We start from the raw sequence: 23,146 nt of genomic DNA, 5'->3' as shown, positions 1-23,146 counted from the left end.
ACATCAAAAGTCATGTCTCTGCTCACAAGACTGAAGTTGCATCACATCGATCAGCTTCTCTGTCAGACAGTTGAAGTAGCAAGCAGGTAGATGTTGACAGACAATGCCCTATCCACCAAAAACCCCATCCTCTAAAAAAGTGTAGAGGTTTTCAGAGCAAGCCACTTGAAGAACGCAAAGTCTTTCTGAAAGAGAATGATGTTTTCTTTAGGTGTTGCTCCTCTACTACTCACCTGGCGAAGGACTGTAAGGCCACCTTCAAGTGCAGGGAATGTGAGAGTGACAGTCACGTTGCAGCGCTTCACCCTGGACCCTCTCCATGGAACGTGGGAAACCCCTCCTCAGAGCATGACGGGGAGGGTGAAGGAAAGACACCTCAGCCCAACCAGGTATCACGAGATTTCATGTCATAGTCACAAAATTTAATCAATGAAATCGTGCTGAAATTTTCTTGTCCGGCACCACGAAGTTGTATCCAATGCATTCCTATGGGCCAAGTTTTCTTTGTGTGAGTCACGTTATCAAGGTGCTAGCTCTACCTAGTCTGGCCTCCTGGTAGAATGACAGTCACTTACATATGTTTGAAAACACAAAACTATGGCGGTTAGGGTTAGGGTTAGGGTAGTTTTTGTATTTTCAAATATATGTAAGTGACCAGCATTCTCCCGGGAGGCCAGACCAGCCAGAGCCAGCATCTTGATAATGTGACTCGCGCAAGAAAAACTTAGCGCATAAGAATGCATTGGATACAACTTCATGGTACCGGACAAGAAAATTTCAGTGACATCATGTCCCCCAGCACGATTTCATACATTAAATGTTGTGACTATGACAAAAAATCTCGTGATACCGGGCTGCTCAGCCAGCAGTCACCTCCAGCTGCACAGAAGTCTGTGACGAAGGTAAGGAGCCTGGATCCTGTTTGGAGATCTGTCTGGTGAAGGTCTATCCCAAGGCATGCCCAGACAAAGCCGCTAAGGTCTATGTTATTTTGGACGACCAGAGTAATAGGTCGCTGGCCAGGTCTGACTTCTTCAACCTCTTCCAGATTAGAGGGTCAGACTCCATACACACTTCGCACATGTGCAGGAGTAACTAAATCATAAAGGAGACGGGCCAACGGGTTCATGGCAGAGTCATTGGATGGAATGACAAGTATGATGCTCCCCACACTCATTGAGTGCAATCACATGCCAGACGATCGGTCGGAGATTCCAACTCCAGCAGCTACACAGCATCATGCTCACCTCAAGTGAGTTCATCGCTAACAGGCGCCCTGACCTACCAGAGGAGGTGCTAGTGCAGCGACCAGGACACATACCCACATCCGGCTTCCCACCCGCAGACACGGCCAATTGTGTCTCTAGGGACGCCCAACCAATCCGGAGGCAACACGACGATTTGAACCGCCGATCCGCGTGTTGGTAGGCAATGGAATAGACCGCTACGCTACCCGGACGCCCCTGTGTCAATTACTATTCTGTCTTTACACATATACATACACAAATAGTTTAAACAGTCATGTCTATAAGAGTGTCATCATAGCCAGTACAACAGGAGTTTTTTTCTGTGGCCGTCAAGGTCCCCTACCATCTTATTCATCACCAGCTTCTGTGTGCAGAAAGGACCCTGCAGACTCAGACAGATAGATTAACTGAGGGCCATAACTATTCATGACTGTTTGGTCTCATTTCATGCACTCAAAGTGCCATCCTTAACACGTCACTGACAACTGACCCAGTCTAACTCTTCAGTAGCATTTCACATTGTAAAATATTAACAATTATTTGCCTGAACATAAATAATTTACATTTTCATATTCTGTACCCTAATGATGTGTTGTGCATTGTTGAGGGAATATTGTTAGGGAATCAGATATTTTGTTCCTGATTAATAGTAGTGGTAGTAGTCGTAATATGTTTGTTAGTATTGGTATAGCAAAAGGTAAAACATTCAAATGTAGCCTATATACCACAGGCTGTGGTGGTGCTGATGGCTCTTCCAGCTGCTCTCCTGGGACGCACTCCCCTGGAAAAGGATAAAACGAAACCTGAAGCTCTTAGGCAAAAGTCCAACTAATAAACAACAGCAGAAAAAAAAATCAAATTTCAACTATCCAATTTGCACCTGGCCTTGCATTATAAAGGTATAAAAACAGAGGACAAGAGGGAATGGGCTTTTGAAAGACAGTGGTATGGATGAGGACATGGAAGGTTAACATGTGAGTTTTCAAATCATTTGTACTACAGGTTTAGTTAGCATGGATGTTGAAGATGCTATGCTTCATCAGTCCTTTAAATACAGAGAATGTAGCACGTTTATAACTACCAAACAGGTCATCCCTTCATCCCACTAGAACACTTTCATCTGAGTGTGTGTGTGAGTGTGTGTGTTAAAGGTATTTTGTGGGATTTGTTTATAAAAGAAATATTGCCCCCTACTGGCATAACAGTATTCATGAAGAACATTGGGTCCACTGAACATAGGAGGCCCTATTTACTACCACTACTACTACCACTAACACTACTACTACTACTACTACAACTAATAATAATAATAATAATAATAATAATAATAATAATAATGATAATAATAATAATAATACACTTTATTTATATATCACTTTTCTAAACAAGGTAACAATGTCAAAAATAAAAAGCACAACAGTCAGCCAGCACCATTATTCTGCTGATTTATTGGTGACTAGTGATGTTATTCCACAAAGTTACTGTCACTATTGTCATGTTATCCTTTTTTGTCTGGTTTAGACTGCTTGTTTTAATTGCATTTCTATGTAATGTGTTCAGGCATGTAGGGTTGTCTCCTCATATGACTCAGTTAGTCTTCAGGAGCTCCTCGTCTGTGAAAGAGAAAAAAAATGTGTTTGCCATTTTCAATTTGGTGATTGCGTTAACAGTATTTTCTAGTCATTTGCACGCACATATACACTCATGAGTATCTACAACACATGTGTATATATATAACTTGAAAATAAAAGGTGGACCATTTAGATAAATGGAGTGCCTGTCTTTTTTTTTGTTTTTGTTTCTGTGTGATTATGCTTCACATCTCTTGTTACATCAGCATGTTGCTCTCACCATCTTTGACTACTCCACAGTACTCCTCACACTCGGCTTTGCTGTAGAACCTGTTGCCGTTGGCCTGGCAGAAGCCCTGTTTGTAGCCAAGACACAGACCAGTGACGGAGTCAAAGGTCCAGACCAGAGGCTGGTTCGTACAGGGGTGGGCCACCATGGGCAGACGACAAACAGCTGGAGGGAGAGAACGCAAAGAAAGTAAAGGAGCTGTCATTAGTGTCTGCCTGTTGACTTCCGGCCTGAACAGTGGTGCTTTGTTTTGGGGGGATGCCCCTCAAAAATAACGACATACATACACTGCCATAAAATTAAATTACAATAATAATAATAATAATTTTTATAATTATTATTATTAATTATTATTAATATTTGGTTCAGTTTAGAACTGATGCTGTAAGTCGGTGGTATGTGTTCAATTAACTCCGTTGAATGAGAGTGATTCATTACGCCTCACCTTCGGTCCGACAGCTCTGTAGACAATCTCTCTCACTATCAAAGTTGTTCTGGTTGCCCAAACAACCCCCATAGGTGAAAAGCTGGCAGCTCATAGAGGAGGAGTTGTAGAAATAACGCGGGAGCGTCCCAAAACATGGCCCTGCATCTGGTGCTGCATTACAAGACTCTACAGAAAGAGAGCGAGTGAGCGAGAGAGAGAGCGAGAGAGAGAGAGCGAGAGAGAGCGCGAGAGAGAGAGAGAGAGAGAGAGAGAGAGAGAGAGAGAGAGAGAGAGAGAGAGAGAGAGAGAGAGAGAGAGAGAGCGGTTACTGGTTGGTCTTGAAAATAAATGTCCACTCTTACATTTATGATATCTGGTTAACCCAGCAGCTGAGGATGTACAAGTCCGTGCATTCTTAGTGCCGGTCCCAAGCCCAGATAAATGGGGGGGGGGGTTGTGTCAGGAAGGGCATCTGGCCTAAAACCTTTGACAAATCAAATATTTGGATCATAAATCAGATTTCCATACTGGATCAGTAGAGGCCCAGGTTACCAATGACCACTACCAGTGCTGTTGGCCAGCAGGTTGCCAGTGGAAACTATGCTACTGTTGGGTGAAGGAGAAGGAGAGGGCGAAGGCATGTCCAGAGGCAGCGGGAGAGGAGGAAGAGTAGGAGTGTGGATGTGAGAGTCGGAACTTTGAATGTTGGCACTATGACTGGGAAGGTGTGAGAGCTGGCTGATATGATGGAGAGAAGGTAGGTAGATAAACTGTATGTGCAAGGGGTCAGGAGCATCGGAGGTGGGTTCAGAATCTTCTACTATGGTGGGGATGGGAAGAGAAATAGAGTAGGGGTAATTCTGAAGGAAAAGTATGTCAAGAGTGTGCTGGAGATGAAGAGTGTGTCGGACAGAGTGATGAGCATGAAGCTGGAAATTGAAGGTATGATGATGAATGTTGTCAATGCATATACCCACAAGTTGGGTGTGAGATGGAAGAGAAAGAAGCATTTTGGAGTGAGGTGGATGAAATAGTGAAGATACACAAGGTACACATGGAGGAAAGAGTGGTGATTGGAGTGCACTTCAATGGGCTTATTTTTGAAGGGAACCGAGTTTATGAGGCGATGGGTAGGTATGGTGTCAAGGAAAGGAATGAGGAAGGACAGATGGAGGTAGATTGGTGTAAAATGATGGAAATGGCTGTGGTGAATATGTATTTCAAGAAGAGGGAGGAACACAGGATGACATATAAGAGTGGAGGAAAGTGCAAACAGGTGGACTATATGTTATGTAGGAGGCGCGATCTGAAAGGGATTGGAGACTGCAAGGTAGTGACAGCAGAGAATGTAGCTAGGCAGCATCGGACGGTGGTCTTTGAAGATCAAGAAGAGGGAGAGAGTGAAGGCAAAGCCAAGAATCAAATGGTGGAATTTGAAGAAAAAAGACTATTGCGTGGCATTCAGGGAGGGGCTAAAACAGACACTGGGTGGCAGTGAAGAGTTGATGGATGGCTTGACAACTACTGCAGAAATGGTGAGGGAGACAGGTAGGAAGGTACTTGATGTGTCATCTGAACAGAAGAAGGAACACAAGGAGACTTAGTGGTGGAATGAGGAAGTACAGGAAAGTATACGGAGGCAGAGGATGGCTGAGAAGAAGTGGTAAAGTCAGAGAGATGAGAAAAGTAGACAGGAGTACAAGGTGATACAGCATAAGGTGAAGTGAGGTGGAAAAAGCAAATGATAGGGTCTAGGGTGCGTTGTATGAGCAGTTAGACACTAAGGAAGGAGAAAATGACTTGTATTGATTGGCTGGACAGAGGGACCGAGCTGGGAAGGATGTGCAGCAGGTTAGGCCAATGAAGGACAGAGATGTAAATGTGCCGACAGGTGAGGGGAGTTTGTTGAGAAGGTGGGAAGAGTACTTTGAAGGGCTGATGAATGAAGAAAATGAGAGAGAGAGAAGGTTGGATGATGTGGAAATAGTGAATCAGGAAGTCCGGTGGATTAGCAAGGATGAAGTGAGGGAAGCTATGAAGAGGATGAAGAATGGAAAGGTGGTTGGTCCAGATGACATACCTGTGGAAGCATGGAGGTGTTTAGGAGAGATGGCAGTTGAGTTTTTAACTAGATTGTTTAACACAATCTTGGAAAGTGAGAGGATGCCCGAGGAGTGGCGAAGAAGTTTACTGTTACCAATTTTTAAGAATAAGGGTGATGTGCAGAGCTGTAGTAACTACAGATGTATTAAGTTGATCAGCCACAGCATGAAGTTATGGGAAAGAGTAGTGGAAGCTAGGTTAAGAGGAGAGGTGATGATTAGCGAGCAGCAGTATGGTTTCATGCCAGGAAAGAGCACGACAGATGTGATGTTTGCTTTGAGAATGTTGATGGAGAAGTCTAGAGAAGGCCAGAAGGAGTTACATTGTGTCTTTGTAGATTTAGAGAAAGCATATGACAGGGTGCCGAGAGAGGAGGTGTGGTATTGTATGAGGAAGGCGGGAGTGGCAGAGAAGTATGTAGGAGTGGTGCAGGATATGTATGAGGGCAGTGTGACAGTGGTGAGGTGTGCGGTTGGAATGACAGATGGGTTCAAGGTGGAGGTGGGATTACATCAAGGATCGGCTCTGAGCCTTTTCTTGTTTGCAATGGTGATGGACAGGTTGACAGACGAGATCAGGCAGGAGTCTCCCTGGACTATGATGTTCACAGATGACATTGTGATCTGTAGCGAGAGTAGGGAGCATGTTGAAGATAGCTTGGTGAGGTGGAGGTAGGCACTGGAGAGAGGCGGAATGAAAGTCAGTAGGAACAAGATGGAATACATATATGCGTGAATGAGAGGGAGGACAGTGGAATGGTCAGGATGCAAGGAGTGGAGGTGACAAAGGTGGATGAGTTTAAATACTTGGGTCAACTGTTCAAAGTATCAGGGAGTGTGGAAGAGAGGTGAAGAAGAGAGTGCAGGCAGGGTGGAGTGGGTGGAGAAGAGTGTCAGGAGTGATTTGTGACAGAAGGGTACCAGCAAGAGTTCAAGGGAAAGTTTACAAGATGGTTGTGAGACCAGCTATGTTATATGGTTTGGAGACAGTGGCACTGATGATAAGAAAGGAGGTGGAGCTGGAGGTGGCAGAGTTGAAGATGCTAAGATTTTCACTGGGAGTAACGAAGAAGGACAGGATTAGGAACGAGTATATTAGAGGGACAGCTCAGGTAGGATTGTTTGGAGACAAAGCAAGAGAGGCAAAATTGAGATGGTTTGGAGTTTGGACATGTGATGATGAGAGATGCTGGGTATATGGGGAGAAGGATGCTGAATATGGAGCTGCCAGGGAAGAGGAAAAGAGGAAGGCCAAAGAGGAGGTTTATGGATCCGATGAGGGAAGACATGCAGGTGGCTGGTGTGACAGAGGAAGATGCAGAGGACAGGAAGAGATGGAAACAGATGGTCCGTTCTGTCGACTCCCAATGGGAGTAGCCGAAAGAACAAGGAGAATATTTAGGATATCTGGGTCTTCTCTGATATAAGTTGGACCTGGAGGCTTCTAAAATTTAATTAGCTATCTTTATTTAAGTTGATTTATTTTAGCTGAACGATTGATCTTCACTTTTTTTTAAATTTTACCATAGGACATAATAAATGGGAAAATTATATAGGCATAGGGGGCAATTTTACCCATGGTTTGTAATGCTCTGACCCCAAAATAACGTTTTACAAGTTGTCTTACCTCCTCTTCTGAAAAGACGTGTGTCATCGCCAGACATATCCACTTCTGCTGGGTGTACAAAGGGCTCCACAGTCCTTTTAGCTCTCTAAAAACAACAACAAGTGCAATAATTGTCATCAGAGCCAGACCCAAAAGGAATTTCATGAAAATGAAACAAAGTTTGGATACCAAGAGAAAGAACCAGGGGCCTACTGTATGGTTCAATCAGCCCCTGTTGTGAGTCTGAGATTATCGATGTGCTTGCCATGGTGTAACAGAACGCTGTATTTATTGTGCAAGATACGTACAAATGGCCTTGAATATACAAAAAGCTCATTAATAAAAACTGACTTTGACTTTAAGGGTAATTCTAAGCATCATAATAACTGTTAATTAGACCCTAGAAAAAGCCTAAGCTTCAGTGCATCCTGTCAAAACATTGAAATTTGCATGCACCAGGAACATAGCTGCTGATTGTTTTTATTTAACAAATGACTGACTTGTCCAGAGCGCAAATGCGTGTTACACAGCAGCTGCAGATCTAAGTAAATATAAGAACTGCTTCAGTAAACTGTACAGATTCCAGGTTTCAAATGTATGAATGAGATTATCAAGCCGTGACTACGTACATACCTGACGCTGAGCAGGAGGCGCTGCAGCCAGTTCACCTGGCGTACATTCACCTAAACACAAAGTGAAATAGCAGGTCAGTCCTCTGGGAACTTGCACATGTTTGTGTCTGTTTGTGCTTTTGTGTGTCTGGGTGTGTGCTTGTGTCTGTATTCATACCTTTGTTTTGCTTGATGATGATGCTGTCCTCCCTCATCCCTTGTTCTCTGACCAGTGTTTTGAAGTCTTCGAACACCGTGGGGCGTACGTCCATAGCTCGACCTGGCGGTAAAAAGAAGTTTGACAACCTTTTTTTTGTTATTTGTTTTAATTTTCTCCCCAATTGTACCCGGACAATTACCCCACTCCTCCGAGCCGTCTCGGTCACTGCTCCACCCCCTCTGCCTATCCGGGGAGGGCTGCAGACTACCACGTGCCTCCTCCGATACACGTGGAGTCACCAGCCGCTTCTTTTCACCTGACAGTGAGGAGTTTCGCCAGGGGGACGTAGCATGTGGGAGGATCACGCTATTCTCCCCAGTCCCCCCCCCCCCAACAGGCACCCTGACTGACCAGAGGAGGCGCTAGTGCAGCGACCAGGACACATACCCACATCCGGCTTCCCACCCGCAGACACGGCCAATTGAGTCTGTAGGGACGCCCGACCAAGGCGGAGGTAACACGGGGATTCAAACCGGCGATCTTTGTGTTGGTAGGCAACGGAATAGACCGCTACGCTACCCGGATACCAAATTTGATAAACTTTACCACTATCAGTCTGGACGCATGTACAATTCAATTCAATTCAATTCAATTCAATTCAATTCAATTCAATTCAATTTACTGTCATTAAAAACAATGTGCAGGCACATGTTAACAATGAAATGAGGGCTGTGGCTTCAGCAAATAGTGCAAGACAGACACAGACAGACACAGTATAAGATATACACACATGAAGACCAAAAGCTAAAAATAAGTTAAAAAAGAGCAAGAGTACCAAATATTTCAAAATATCTACAATGCGGTAGACTACACAGATGAGCAGACACAGATATAGACAGACGGATGGACGGACGGACAGACAGACAGACATAGATCATATAATATAGGAAGTTCCTACTCAACAGCTTGACTATTATGCTTCTTTCCCCTGATGCTGCATCTGTGCTCAGCACAATCAGTATCGCATATCCCTCATAGTCGGAACGAACCACATAAGAGTCCACATCGGCTCCGAATTCTGCAGAGAGGAAACAAGAGCCGTAGAGTTCACGCCTGTAAAGTATGCCAGCGGATAAAGGGAGTATTTGTGACGAAAAGCAGTGAGAGAGAGAGAGAGAGAGAGAGAGAGAGAGAGAGAGAGAGAGAGAGAGAGAGAGAGAGAGAGAGAGAGAGAGAGAGAGAGAGAGAGACAGAGAGAGAGAGACAGAGACAGAGACAGAGACAGAGACAGAGACAGAGAGACATACTGGCAACATGATAGAAGAACCGTCCTGGTGTGCTGGTCAAACCATAATCTGCTGATGTATGCTTGCATATGCCATGCCTACAAGCAAACAGACACACACACACACACACACACACACACACACACACACACACACACACACACACACACACTTTGAAGTACATAGTATATCAAGTATAAAAATCGCGTGTATGTGTGTGTGTGTGTGTGTGTGGATATGGATCCTACTTGAGTACACTGCCTGTCATTTTGACGGTGCCATTTCCAGCACTGTTTTGCAGCTCCACTGTTCCGATGACTGGATCTCTTCCTTGACGCTGCATGTAGTGAGGGCAGGTCGACACCACTGCCAGCTCGTACCACTTCCCCATCAGCTGCATGCCGCGTAGAAAGAAATAACATAAACATCATGCATTAGTACGTGTGTGTGTGTGTGTGTGTGTGTGTTTGTGCTACCTCATGTTACGTCTCAGTAAACTAATCAAAAAATATGGAGCGGAGGAGAGAGTAGGTGATGGAGAAGGGAGGTGGGGGAGACTGACCGCTGAATGACAGGTTCAGAGGGAAAGAGTGGAACAAAAACAAAAGATAAGGAGAAAGTAAGGATGACGAGGGAAGATGAGCGTGTGTGCAGCTTACCACAATAATTAACTCTCAGCTATCGTTAGCTCTTCTTCTTCTTCTTCTTCTTCTTCTTCTTCTTCTTCTTCTTCTTCTTCTTCTTCTTCTTCTTCTTCTTCTTCTTCTTCTTCTTCTTCCTCTAGAATTGGATTATGTTATCTGACCAATGGTCTTACTACACATTTTTTCAAATGTTTTTAGTCAGATATTAGAGAAATATTACTAAATGCAATTAAAGACTGCATAGAAAGGCAGGAACCGACCCCAGCTATGAAACAAGGAGTAATAACTTTGATCCCCTAAACCGGGGAAAGATAAACGTGTTCTTGATAATTTAAGGCCTATCACTTTGCTAATTACAGACTATAAGATTCAGCCAGGAGTGCTAGCTGCCAGACTGAAAGAAGGTATAACACAAATAATTAGTGAAACACAGGCTGGTTTTATCAAAGGAAGATCTATTCACAATAACATCCGTCTGGTTCTGGATCTGCTAGATTACAGTGATTTAGTTAAAGATGATGGATTCTTACTGTTTCTAGATATTCACAAAGCGTTTGATTCTGTTGAGCACCCTTTTATCTTACAAGCCCTACATCATTTGGTTTTGGAGAACGGTTTGTTGGTGTCACAAGCATGTTATACAAGGATATGAACAGTTGCGTGTCCTTACCTGGTGGTACCTGCCCGAGATTTGGTGTTAAGAGAGGCATTAGACAAGGCTGCGGCAGCTCCCCTTTGTTATTCATTATTGTAGCAGAATTACTTTCCATTCTAATTAAAAATGATAACATTGAGGGCCTAGAGGCTTTGGGCAACAAGTTATTGATAAGCCAACTTACAGAGGACACCACACTTTTCTTAAAAAATGCCTCCCAGATCCCCTTGGCCCTTAAACAAGTTGAGCTTTTTACCAAAGAATCAGGTTTAACTTCGAATATAAGCAAATGTGAACTTCTGGCGATACATGAGCATCATTCTAGCTCTTTATTCGGTGTCCCTGTTAAAACTGAGGTTAAATATTTAGGAATTAACTTAAGTAAAAACCTTGAATCGAGAGAAGAGATGAATGTTCAGAATAATATTACAAAGTGTAAAGCTATATTAAACAGCTGGTTACAGAGGGACATTACTCTGTTTGGGAGGATTCTTCTCACCAAGATGGAGAGTCTCTCTAGATTTATTTATCCTGCTTACTCATTGGCTATTTCATCAAGAATGATTAAATCCATCAACCAAACTAATTTCAATTTTATTTGGAAAAACAAGTGTCATTATCTCAGGAAAAGTGACTTCTTGAAAAGTTATGAAAACGGGGGGTTGAATGCCATTGATTTTGACATTATGAATGGTATGATCAAACTGAAGTGGCTAAAAGCCTCGTGTCATGGATGAGACTGTGTTTTGGCATGCCATTCCTACTGCAATCTTTAAAAAGTTGGGAGGGATTGCTTTTCTTTCTAACTGTGATTTTGAACTGTCCAAGATACCATTACGTTTATCCGCCTTTCATAAACTAGTTTTGCAATATTGGAAACTGTTGTTTAAACACAACTTTACCCCCCATGCAGTTCCAATTTGGAATAATAGATGTGTCCTGTTTCAGGGAAAATCTTTGTTTTTGGAATAGTGGGGGGGGGGGGTATTTGGTCCATTACACACATTATTGAATTATAATGAGTTGTGTTTGAAATATAGCTTATCCTCCTCTGTAAAGGTCTATGACATGGTAATAGGTGCGATCCCTATACAACTCAAGATGATGGTCTCACAGTGTCTTATTTACTCCTCTGTCAGCCCCACACTGCCCCTTAATGATTGACAACTTAAAATTTGTTGACAGAGCCTGCAATATTCTCTTTATCAGAAACTCTCTGTTGAGGATATGCTATCCTAACCCTTTAAGAAGGAATCATATTTTAGACATGTACTCAAATTTGAATGCCCATAAAATTAGAAAAAGATACATTTCATTCCCTATCCCCCCCAAAGCCAAAGAGGTTCGCTTCAAGATAATTAATGATATTTACCCCTCCAGTGAATTTATAAGTTTAAAATTTAATGTAGGCTGTAATTTCTGCCAATTCTGCAAGACAGACATAGAAACAACGGATCATTTATCTTTCCACTGTAACATTACCTATAAGTTTTGGTATAATTTGTATGTATGGATGAAGCCGAGCATTAGTGCTCTACCGCCATTTCTACTAGTAAGTGTCAAATTTGGAATGTTTATGGGGGATAGAAATATAGAATTCTTGTTGAATAATGTGATTATTTTGGCAAACTATTTCATACACAAATGTAAATCATGCAAAACGCATCCCTGTTTAGCAGCCTTTAAAACCGAATTAGTAACTTTGTCCAAATCTCTAAAATGTATGAAAAACAGAAATGCCCAAAGATTATTCTCTGTATTTGAACAATTTAATGTAATTTAACCCCTGGAATAGTGCGTTGTCCCATTTTATTTTATTTTATTTTATCTCTTTTTAATTTTCCTTTTTTGTTACCTTGTTTTGTTCTCATTGTCTTTGACATGTTTGATGTACTGTTCTCAGCCTATTCTGTTGTTTATGAGTATACTGGCTTTGTTTGATGTGTTTTTAATATCTGTAGTCTTCATTAAAAAAAATCTTCTCCTTCTTCTTCTGCTTCTCCTTCTTCTTCTTCTTCTTCTTTTTCTTCTTCCGGCTTGTTCCCTGTATTTCAGGGGTCGCCACAGCAGATTTTAGTTTTCATTGGTACCCTGTGAGGGCACAGCACCAATGGCGGCTGTTGTTAACCTGGGCCTTGACTAATCCGGTATGGTCTCGTCAATCTGTGTAATGATTTGGCAAAGTTTTCATTGGATGCCCTTCCTGACACAACCACTAACCCTATGGACGGTGACACGGTCACTGGCCAGAGGATCAGCAGCCAATAGGTGACATTTCCCTATCGGCCTGAAATCCAGTATTAGTGGCACCTGCGTACTGGTTGGCCTGTGTTTAGGTGCACCTGTCATGGTCTGTGATCTGGGCTCTCCCATCTCCTTATTGGTGCTTTGGTTCACCTGCACCCAGTCTCCTTGATTGGCCTGTGATGGTGTGCACCTGTGCCGGGGACCATTTGACTGGGTGTTTTGCAGACATTCCGGGTCGAGTCTTGGAGAGGCTTCACGTTTGTCTGCGGAAGCGCTTAGATCCCGAACCCTCATCTGCCTCCTCTGTGTGTGAGTGTCTCATCTGCCTCCTCTGTGTGAGTGTCTCATCTGCCTCCTCTGTGTGAGAGAGTGTCTCATCTGCCTCCTCTATGTGTGAGTGTCTCATCTGCCTCCTCTGTGTGTGAGTGTCTCATCTGCCTCCTCTGTGTGTGAGTGTCTCATCTGCCTCCTCTATGTGAGTGTCTCATCTGCCTCCTCTGTGTGGGAGTGTCTCATCTGCCTCCTCTGTGTGTGAGTGTCTCATCTGCCTCCTCTGTGTGAGTGTCTCATCTGCCTCCTCTGTGTGTGAGTGTCTCATCTGCCTCCTCTATGTGAGTGTCTCATCTGCCTCCTCTGTGTGAGAGTGTCTCATCTGCCTCCTCTATGTGAGTGTCTCATCTGCCTCCTCTGTGTGTGAGTGTCTCATCTGCCTCCTCTGTGTGTGAGTGTCTCATCTGCCTCCTCTGTGTGAGTGTCTCATCTGCCTCCTCTGTGTGTGAGTGTCTCATCTGCCTCCTCTATGTGAGTGTCTCATCTGCCTCCTCTGTGTGTGAGTGTCTCATCTGCCTCCTCTGTGTGTGAGTGTCTCATCTGCCTCCACTATGTGAGTGTCTCATCTGCCTCCTCTATGTGAGTGTCTCATCTGCCTCCTCTGTGTGTGAGTGTCTCATCTGCCTCCTCTGTGTGAGAGTGTCTCATCTGCCTCCTCTGTGTGAGTGTCTCATCTGCCTCCTCTGTGTGAGAGTGTCTCATCTGCCTCCTCTATGTGTGAGTGTCTCATCTGCCTCCTCTGTGTGTGAGAGTGTCTCATCTGCCTCCTCTGTGTGAGTGTCTCATCTGCCTCCTCTGTGTGTGAGTGTCTCATCTGCCTCCTCTGTGTGAGTGTCTCATCTGCCTCCTCTATGTGTGAGTGTCTCATCTGCCTCCTCTGTGTGTGAGTGTCTCATCTGCCTCCTCTGTGTGAGTGTCTCATCTGCCTCCTCTGTGTGTGAGTGTCTCATCTGCCTCCTCTGTGTGAGTGTCTCATCTGCCTCCTCTGTGTGTGAGTGTCTCATCTGCCTCCTCTGTGTGTGAGAGTGTCTCATCTGCCTCCTCTATGTGAGTGTCTCATCTGCCTCCTCTGTGTGTGAGTGTCTCATCTGCCTCCTCTGTGTGAGTGTCTCATCTGCCTCCTCTGTGTGAGAGTGTCTCATCTGCCTCCTCTATGTGTGAGTGTCTCATCTGCCTCCTCTGTGTGTGAGTGTCTCATCTGCCTCCTCTATGTGAGTGTCTCATCTGCCTCCTCTATGTGAGTGTCTCATCTGCCTCCTCTGTGTGTGAGTGTCTCATCTGCCTCCTCTGTGTGTGAGTGTCTCATCTGCCTCCTCTGTGTGAGTGTCTCATCTGCCTCCTCTGTGTGTGAGTGTCTCATCTGCCTCCTCTATGTGAGTGTCTCATCTGCCTCCTCTATGTGAGTGTCTCATCTGCCTCCTCTGTGTGTGAGTGTCTCATCTGCCTCCTCTGTGTGTGAGTGTCTCATCTGCCTCCTCTGTGTGAGAGTGTCTCATTTGCCTCCCCTGTGTGTGAGTGTCTCATCTGCCTCCTCTGTGTGTGTGAGTGTCTCATCTGCCTCCTCTGTGTGAGAGAGTGTCTCATCTGCCTCCTCTATGTGAGTGTCTCATCTGCCTCCTCTGTGTGAGAGTGTCTCATCTGCCTCCTCTGTGTGAGAGTGTCTCATCTGCCTCCTCTGTGTGAGAGTGTCTCATCTGCCTCCTCTGTGTGGGAGTGTCTCATCTGCCTCCTCTGTGTGAGAGTGTCTCATCTGCCTCCTCTGTGTGTGAGAGTGTCTCATCTGCCTCCTCTGTGTGAGAGAGTGTCTCATCTGCCTCCTCTGTGTGTGAGTGTCTCATCTGCCTCCTCTGTGTGGGAGTGTCTCATCTGCCTCCTCTGTGTGGGAGAGTGTCTCATCTGCCTCCTCTGTGTGAGAGAGTGTCTCATCTGCCTCCTCTGTGTGTGAGTGTCTCATCTGCCTCCTCTGTGTGAGAGTGTCTCATCTGCCTCCTCTGTGTGGGAGAGTGTCTCATCTGCCTCCTCTGTGTGAGAGTGTCTCATCTGCCTCCTCTGTGTGTGAGTGTCTCATCTGCCTCCTCTGTGTGTGAGTGTCTCATCTGCCTCCTCTGTGTGGGAGAGTGTCTCATCTGCCTCCTCTGTGTGGGAGAGTGTCTCATCTGCCTCCTCTGTGTGGGAGAGTGTCTCATCTGCCTCCTCTGTGTGGGAGAGTGTCTCATCTGCCTCCTCTGTGTGGGAGAGTGTCTCATCTGCCTCCTCTGTGTGAGAGTGTCTCATCTGCCTCCTCTGTGTGGGAGAGTGTCTCATCTGCCTCCTCTGTGTGGGAGAGTGTCTCATCTGCCTCCTCTGTGTGAGAGTGTCTCATCTGCCTCCTCTGTGTGGGAGAGTGTCTCATCTGCCTCCTCTGTGTGAGAGAGTGTCTCATCTGCCTCCTCTGTGTGGGAGAGTGTCTCATCTGCCTCCTCTGTGTGGGAGAGTGTCTCATCTGCCTCCTCTGTGTGAGAGTGTCTCATCTGCCTCCTCTATGTGAGTGTCTCATCTGCCTCCTCTGTGTGAGAGAGTGTCTCATCTGCCTCCTCTGTGTGAGAGAGTGTTTGCTTAGTTTAGTATTTATGTTCATTCAAGATTGCGTTATTGCCTGCCCTGTTTGGCGGTGGTCTTTTGTTATTTTGTGTTGTTCTGAAGTCCAGTCAAAAGACTTGGTACTTTACCAACTGCCTCTGCCTCTTCTCTGCAATTGGGTCCAAATACGCGGCGTTACAGCAAAACGTGAAGCCTCTCCAAGACTCGACCCGGAATGTCTGCAAAACACCCAGTCAAATGGTCCCCGGCACAGGTGCACACCATCACAGGCCACAGGTGAACCAAAGCACCAATCAGGAGATGGAGAGTCCAGATCACAGACCATGACAGGTGCACCTAAACACAGGCCAACCAGTACGCAGGTGCCACTCATGCTGGCTGACTGCAGGCCGATAGGGAAATGTCACCTGTTGGCTGCTGAGCCTCTGACCAGTGATCGTGTCAGACGGGGGCACGGGTAAAGTGCTGGATGCCATCCCAGTATTCATGAACTTGCGACCATGCCTGTCACCCTAGCTATAGTTTACACCTTTATATATATATATATACACTACCGTTCAAAAGTTTGGGATCACCCAAACAATTTTGTGTTTTCCATGAAAAGTCACACTTATTCACCACCATATGTTGTGAAATGAATAGAAAATAGAGTCAAGACATTGACAAGGTTAGAAATAATGATTTGTATTTGAAATAAGATTTTTTTTACATCAAACTTTGCTTTCGTCAAAGAATCCTCCATTTGCAGCAATTACAGCATTGCAGACCTTTGGCATTCTAGCTGTTAATTTATTGAGGTAATCTGGAGAAATTGCACCCCACGCTTCCAGAAGCAGCTCCCACAAGTTGGATTGGTTGGATGGGCACTTCTTTGAGCAGATTGAGTTTCTGGAGCATCACATTTGTGGGGTCAATTAAACGCTCAAAATGGCCAGAAAAAGAGAACTTTCATCTGAAACTCCACAGTCTATTCTTGTTCTTAGAAATGAAGGCTATTCCATGCGAGAAATTGCTAAGAAATTGAAGATTTCCTACACCGGTGTGTACTACTCCCTTCAGAGGACAGCACAAACAGGCTCTAACCAGAGTAGAACAAGAAGTGGGAGGCCGCGTTGCACAACTGAGCAAGAAGATAAGTACATTAGAGTCTCTAGTTTGAGAAACAGACGCCTCACAGGTCCCCAACTGGCATCTTCATTAAATAGTACCTGTTAGAGCCTGTTTGTGCTGTCCTCTGAAGGGAGTAGTACACACCGGTGTAGGAAATCTTCAATTTCTTAGCAATTTCTCGCATGGAATAGCCTTCATTTCTAAGAACAAGAATAGACTGTCGAGTTTCAGATGAAAGTTCTCTTTTTCTGGCCATTTTGAGCGTTTAATTGACCCCACAAATGTGATGCTCCAGAAACTCAATCTGCTCAAAGAAGTGCCCATCCAACCAATCCAACTTGTGGGAGCTGCTTCTGGAAGCGTGGGGTGCAATTTCTCCAGATTACCTCAACAAATTAACAGCTAGAATGCCAAAGGTCTGCAATGCTGTAATTGCTGCAAATGGAGGATTCTTTAACGAAAGCAAAGTTTGATGTAAAAAAAATCTTATTTCAAATAAAAATCATTATTTCTAACCTTGTCAATGTCTTGACTCTATTTTCTATTCATTTCACAACATATGGTGGTGAATAAGTGTGACTTTTCATGGAAAACACGAAATTGTTTGGGTGATCCCAAACTTTTGAACGGTAGTGTATATATATATATATATATATATATATATATATATATATATATATATATATATATATATAATTGACAGGCTGATGATTGCTTATGGCATGAAACAGGCTTGTACTGTCTCATAGAGAATTTACTTGACTAACTGGATTATTTTGCTCCTTATTTGTCGAGCACTTCCCCTACCGTTGACTGCTGAGTGTCTCTTTTAACAAAGTTATACATACAGGGCATCCGGCAAGTATTCACACCCCTTCACTTTCCCCACATTTTGTTATGTCACAGCCTTATTCGATGTTGAGTGGCATAGCAAAGGGTGTGAATACTTATGCACATGCAATATTTCAGTTTTTTACTTTTAATAAATGTGCCTGAATTTCTACAAAACCTTTTTTCGCTTTGTCATTATGGGGTATTGTGTGTAGATTGATGAGGGGGGGGGGATGTAATGCATTTTGGAATAAGGCTGTAACATAACAAAATGTGGGGAAAGTGAAGGGGTGTGAATACTTGCCGGATGCACTGTATCTACTAGCAGAGGTACCCGTCGTTGCCCGGGGAAAATGTTCTCACCAAAACAGCCAACATGATCTGATCTTTACCATATAATCGATAATGAAATATAGGATAATTTATGATACATGTGTCGAGTAAACTAATATTATTAACGAAAATTATCAAATGTCATAGTTTTCAATCCATTCCTCCAGCTTCTTCTCCAGTGTGAGTATTAATTGCTCAGGGCTCAAGGGTCTCAGGGTGAACCAGGTTGCAGGTCTTCCTATTTGGAGCCAGGATAGAAAGCTTTTCTGCACTGCGGGTTCTGTTCTGGAGGCAGCTACATACAACTGGCCGTGTGGAAAACATGGAGCAGAAACATTTACCCCAGTCGATTTAAGAGTCTGTGTTGGTTTATGGTAAACATCAACAATCAAATGTTCCCCCATCACCACTTGCAATTTCACAGTCTAAGAAGCCCAACCTGTCATTTTACAAACCCACCAAATTGTGTTTTGTTTTTGTTTTTTTGTGGGGTTTTTTTGAAGTTGTATGTGGTCCATGTGGAGGTCACGTTTTTTTTTTTTTTTTGCTTGCTTGTCCAGATGGAAAATGTTTAAAGCCGCTTAGGCTTAGTTCAGTCATAATGACAGTAGTATTTCCATGAGTAATGGGGGAGATGTTTTGTTTGTGGACACTACACTCCATCACCACTCGGTGGCACTGTGAGACGATGGCTGGCAGAGAGGGACTGCTGTAAGTGGACAGAAGAATAACAACCAGGGCGAGCAAAATAAACTCAATTTCGCAAATAAATCAAATTTTTTTACTTGGTTTTTGAAATATTTTTCGAACTGTGCAATCCTTGGAAAGTGCTGATTCTAAAGATACCTCTCTTTTTGTTCTACAATGAGTATTTCTGCAGTTTTAAGCGAACATACAAACATACACTCTCGCTTTATATATACATATATAAATATATATATATATATATATATATATGTGTGTGTGTGTGTGTGTGTGTGTGTGTGTGTGTGTATATAAGATATTCAGTTCAATTCAATTTAATGTATTGTCATTAAAAACAATGTGCAGGCACATGTTAAAAATGAAACAAGGGCTGTGGCCACGCCAAACAGTGCAAGACAGACATAGACAAACACAGCAAGCATAGCACAAGATATAAACAGATGAAGACCAAAAGCTAAAAATAAGTTTAAAAAAGAGCACGAGTACAAATATATTTAAAAATATCCACAGACATTTAGTGGGTAGCCAGGTTCAGGTGGGCAACAGCATGGAGAAAGAAGCTGTTTCTGAGCCTGGTAGTGTGGGCTCTGAGGCTCCTGTAGCGCCTCCCAGAGCGCAGGGGGGGAAACCGGCCATGGTTGGGGTGGGTGGGATCTCTGCTGATGCTCAGACCCCTTCGAAGGCAGCGTTTGTGATAAATGTCTTTTAAGGCTGGGAGCTAGGTACCGGTGATATGCTGGGCCGCCTTGACGATCCGCTGCAGAGCTTTCTGGTCTACTGAGGTGCAGTTGCCGTACCACACTGAGATGCAGATGGTCAGGATGCTCTCTATGGTGCAGTGGTAAAAGTTGGTGAGCATTTGGGGGATAGACAGGCACTCCTCAGCCTCCTCAGGAAATGCAGGCATTGTTGGGCCTTTTTCACAAGGGCCTGGGAGTTTGATGTCCAGGAGAGTTCCTCGTTGATGTGGACTCTAAGGAATTTAAAGCTGGAGACACGCTCCACTTCCACCCCATTGATGTGTATGGGGGTGTGGCAGTGGCTGTAGCTTCTAGACCTCCTGAAGTCCACAGTCATCTCCTTCGTCTATATATATATAGATAGATAGATAGATAGATAGATAGATAGATAGATAGATAGATAGATAGATAGATAGATAGATAGATAGATAGATAGATAGATAGATAGATAGATAGATAGATAGATAGATAAGTAGATAGATATCCTCCACTGTCTCTATCCACTTGTTTACCTTGTGATCTTCAGTTTTGTTTTGTTTTGTTTTTTGTAACCTCTTGTAATTTGTTTGAGTGCAGGATCCAATTCTACATTCGGTAACATCTTGTCTTGAAAACACTGTCTGGAGTAAAATCTGGGTCCCATGACATTTCTCTTAAACAGGTTATTTCTTGCTCCTTGACTTTGGTTAATTTGGCTTTTCTTCTCCAGATTGAGTTGGCGTGCGTTTTGATCTGGGCTCTTTTATAACCAGAGAAAACCAACGTGCTGAGCGGCTCCACCGAGTTGGATTTGATCAGCTTCCATTTTGGGTTCATCTCGTCTTTCATCCATGTCAAGACCGGTTTTGCCTGTGCTGCGTAATACTAATGAATTCGACAAGGTAATGCAAGTCCTCCTCACTCTTTCATTCATTCATTCTTTCTTCTGTTGCAGGATTTTGAGTTTGACGCCCCTCCCCTTTTTTTCCTCCCCAATTGTACTTGGCCAATTACCCCACTCTTCTGGGCCCTCCGGTCGCTGCTCCACCGCCTCTGCTGATCCGAGGAGGGCTGCAGACTACCACGTGCCTCCTCCAATACATGTGGAGTCGCCAACCGTTTCTTTTCACCTGATGGGGTACGTAGCACGTGAGAGGATCATGCTATTCCTCCAGTCCCCCCCCCCCCGAACAGGCGCGCCGACAGACCAGAGGAGGCGCTAGTGCAGCGACCAGGACCCATACCCACATCCGGCTTCCCACCTGCAGACACAGCCAATGGTGTCTGTAGGGACGCCCGACCAAGCCGGAGGTAACACGGGGATTCGAACCGGCGAACGCCAAGCCACCCAGACGCATGAGTTTGACTCTTGGTTTCTTTTCGTCTCGTATACATTTTCTCAGCAGCCCCTCCCAAACATTAAACATGTAGGTGTTATGTACAAGGGCAGGTTCTGAAACAGAAATAGACAATGTGGCAGAATAATAACTTTGGTAATGTTAATCCCCCCCCCCTCTGGTAAATGAAAGATAAAAATGTCCGCCCACTCAGATCTTTTACAGAGTTTTGCACAATTCCATAACTGCAGTGACGTAGGTGGTGCAAGAGGACGTTGCAGGCACAACTTATGTAATACATGTCATTGTTTTTATGGCAGATACCAGCAAAGGAGATCAGTTTCATATTAACACACCTCAGAAGGTGGGGCTGGTTGTGTAGGGAATCATTGTGTGCAGATATCCAACTCTAGTTGACACAAGGTTTATCCTGCTGGGAAAATAACCCCACTAAAATGTCTGCAGAGGGGAGCAGCACCATGCAGTTGGGAGGGGGTACAAGTGTGGCACCTCGATTCATGGCATGTCTGAGCACTTTCGTTTTGAATGTAGGCCGCTGACAGTTTAGAGGAGAAGACGCAACGTAAGGAGTAAACGACTGAAAGTTTTCAACAACAGTTATCATTATTAAAAAAACCAAACGAAACAAAACAGAGGGGTAAAGACGGATAACGATCCAAAAGATGACAGAAAGAACAAAAAGATCATTGTTAGTAGAGACCGCCAGTGGACTCGGCCACTCACCCTGCCCAGGTCAAAGTTCTCCTGTGTTGGGTAGAGGGGTTCAGGGAGCACAGGGAGCCCGTGGAGGGTCCAGATCCATCCCAGTACCAATAGAGAAACTAGACTTTTCCCTTTCTCCATTCTGTCAGCCAGTCTGTCCACTGGACTCTGTGAGGACCGGGCTTCCACGCTTCACATAACCCCTGCTTCCACCCCTCTCCTGATTCTCGCCGCTGATCCATGGCAGAAACTAGGTCAGCCTAACACACCGCCGGATGAATCTCTCCAAACCAAAGTAAAAATCAATCAACTGGAAGAGCAAAGTTCTGATCATGCCTCCCTTTGAAAGTGTGTGCGTGTGTGCAAATGATTGTGTCTTTGTTTATTTGACGGTCCAGCCAATCAGCAGTGAACCAATGGACTTCAGAATTCAGAGCTTAAACAAACATCAAATCAATATTTTTCAGGAGCCTGATGATGAGTTTGTGGGGAAAAGGGTTTTGTGAAGCTGAACATTATCAATTTTACTCTGATATGATTTTGTCACTCTGTTCGGTTATAGAAAGCAGAGATGTTTTCTGTCTGCACACTATGAAAAGTTCCAATCTTGATTAAAATGTTCTGTGTTAAAATGCAAATTGAGAAATTTAGCCCTGTATATGTATATTGTAATGCATAGAGAACCACAGACATCTTCATTGGTAGACATAGATGATTGTCAGTGCAAACACAAGTGCATCTTCTGTCGGTACAATGGCCAGTTATCTGTTCAAAAGAATTTTTTTTTAAAAAAACCTTTCGAAAGAATTAAATGACCCATTTTTCTATACCAACATGAGGTGTTAATTTATGCAATGGCAACTAAACTCAGCCTGCTGTGTAGGCAGCAATAAAGTCACATCAGTCTCTGATGGAGATAAAATAGACACCAGGATATATTCACCATGTATTTGTTAATTCCTCTATGCTTTTCCCAATATGTTTATACTACTGTGCATGGAAGACATGTTTTGAATAGCTGAGTTTGATGGGTTTTGGATAGAAAAAATAGCAAAAAATAAAGACTTTTGGTCTGCATATACCATGACAGTTCATTAAGCCTCAGCGTGACCCTCCAAGACTTTTCTAATTCCATTATTGTGAGTGATAATTGTGTGTAATGCATTATTGTTCTGCCAAATTAAATGGCTGCAGAAATGTAATATTCAATACATCCAATATGATTTCATAACTGAATGACAAATATTTACTCATCTGTGGCTCAGTATACAATTTCATTCTAAAAAAATCTTTTGAAAAACATAAAAAAATTGAATTGTTTTAAATTTGTTTATAAGGTCGGAAATTTGACATTTTCTGTGAGGTTTGACCCATGGGTTGGAATATAAATGTTACAATTTCATTTAGCAGAGGCTTTTATCCAAAGCAATGAACATCTGAGAGTTAATACGACACAAGCAAGGATCTAGTCAGGCGACAACAACGCAAGTAAGTGCCAAAAAACTAGGTTCAAGTCCGATAGGACATAGGTTGTCCGATATGACAACAGGCAGTGCACAAAGGCAATGCATGGGGTGCATAGAAGCGTTTTTATTTATACCATCAGGTGTGGAGGTGTTCGTGAAAGAGCTGT

The 23,146-nt window shown here is 43.8% G+C and overlaps 1 protein-coding gene across 1 annotated transcript; it reads right to left on the bottom strand.

Annotated features, from left to right (window-relative positions):
* Window positions 1–2,675: 2,675 nt before the first annotated feature.
* On the bottom strand, window positions 2,676–21,738 carry LOC130121703 (protein AMBP-like). The gene is made up of 10 exons (XM_056290565.1): window positions 21,535–21,738; window positions 9,548–9,693; window positions 9,321–9,397; window positions 8,972–9,091; window positions 8,032–8,133; window positions 7,876–7,925; window positions 7,264–7,348; window positions 3,553–3,720; window positions 3,099–3,272; window positions 2,676–2,860 (listed from the first exon to the last, which is right to left on the bottom strand). The coding sequence occupies exons 1-10, from the start codon at window positions 21,652–21,654 to the stop codon at window positions 2,835–2,837; spliced, it is 1,068 nt and encodes a 355-aa protein (XP_056146540.1). The 5' UTR covers window positions 21,655–21,738; the 3' UTR covers window positions 2,676–2,834.
* Between the last annotated feature and the right edge of the window lie 1,408 nt (window positions 21,739–23,146).

This window comes from Lampris incognitus, chromosome 12, assembly GCF_029633865.1.
Source record: "Lampris incognitus isolate fLamInc1 chromosome 12, fLamInc1.hap2, whole genome shotgun sequence".
Lineage (NCBI taxonomy): Eukaryota > Metazoa > Chordata > Actinopteri > Lampriformes > Lampridae > Lampris > Lampris incognitus.
Note: the sequence above shows the minus strand (reverse complement) of the source record. Positions and strands in the feature narration are given on the sequence as shown.

Coding starts and splice junctions, on each gene's coding strand:
- LOC130121703 (XM_056290565.1), bottom strand. CDS start 21,654: ATGGAGAAAGGGAAAAGTCTAGTTTCTCTATTGGTACTGGGATGGATC. Junction 7,349..7,875: donor CGCCTCCTGCTCAGCGTCAG/GTATGTACGTAG, acceptor TGTTGTTTTTAG/AGAGCTAAAAGGACTGTGGA. Junction 3,721..7,263: donor ACGTCTTTTCAGAAGAGGAG/GTAAGACAACTT, acceptor CTCTTTCTGTAG/AGTCTTGTAATGCAGCACCA.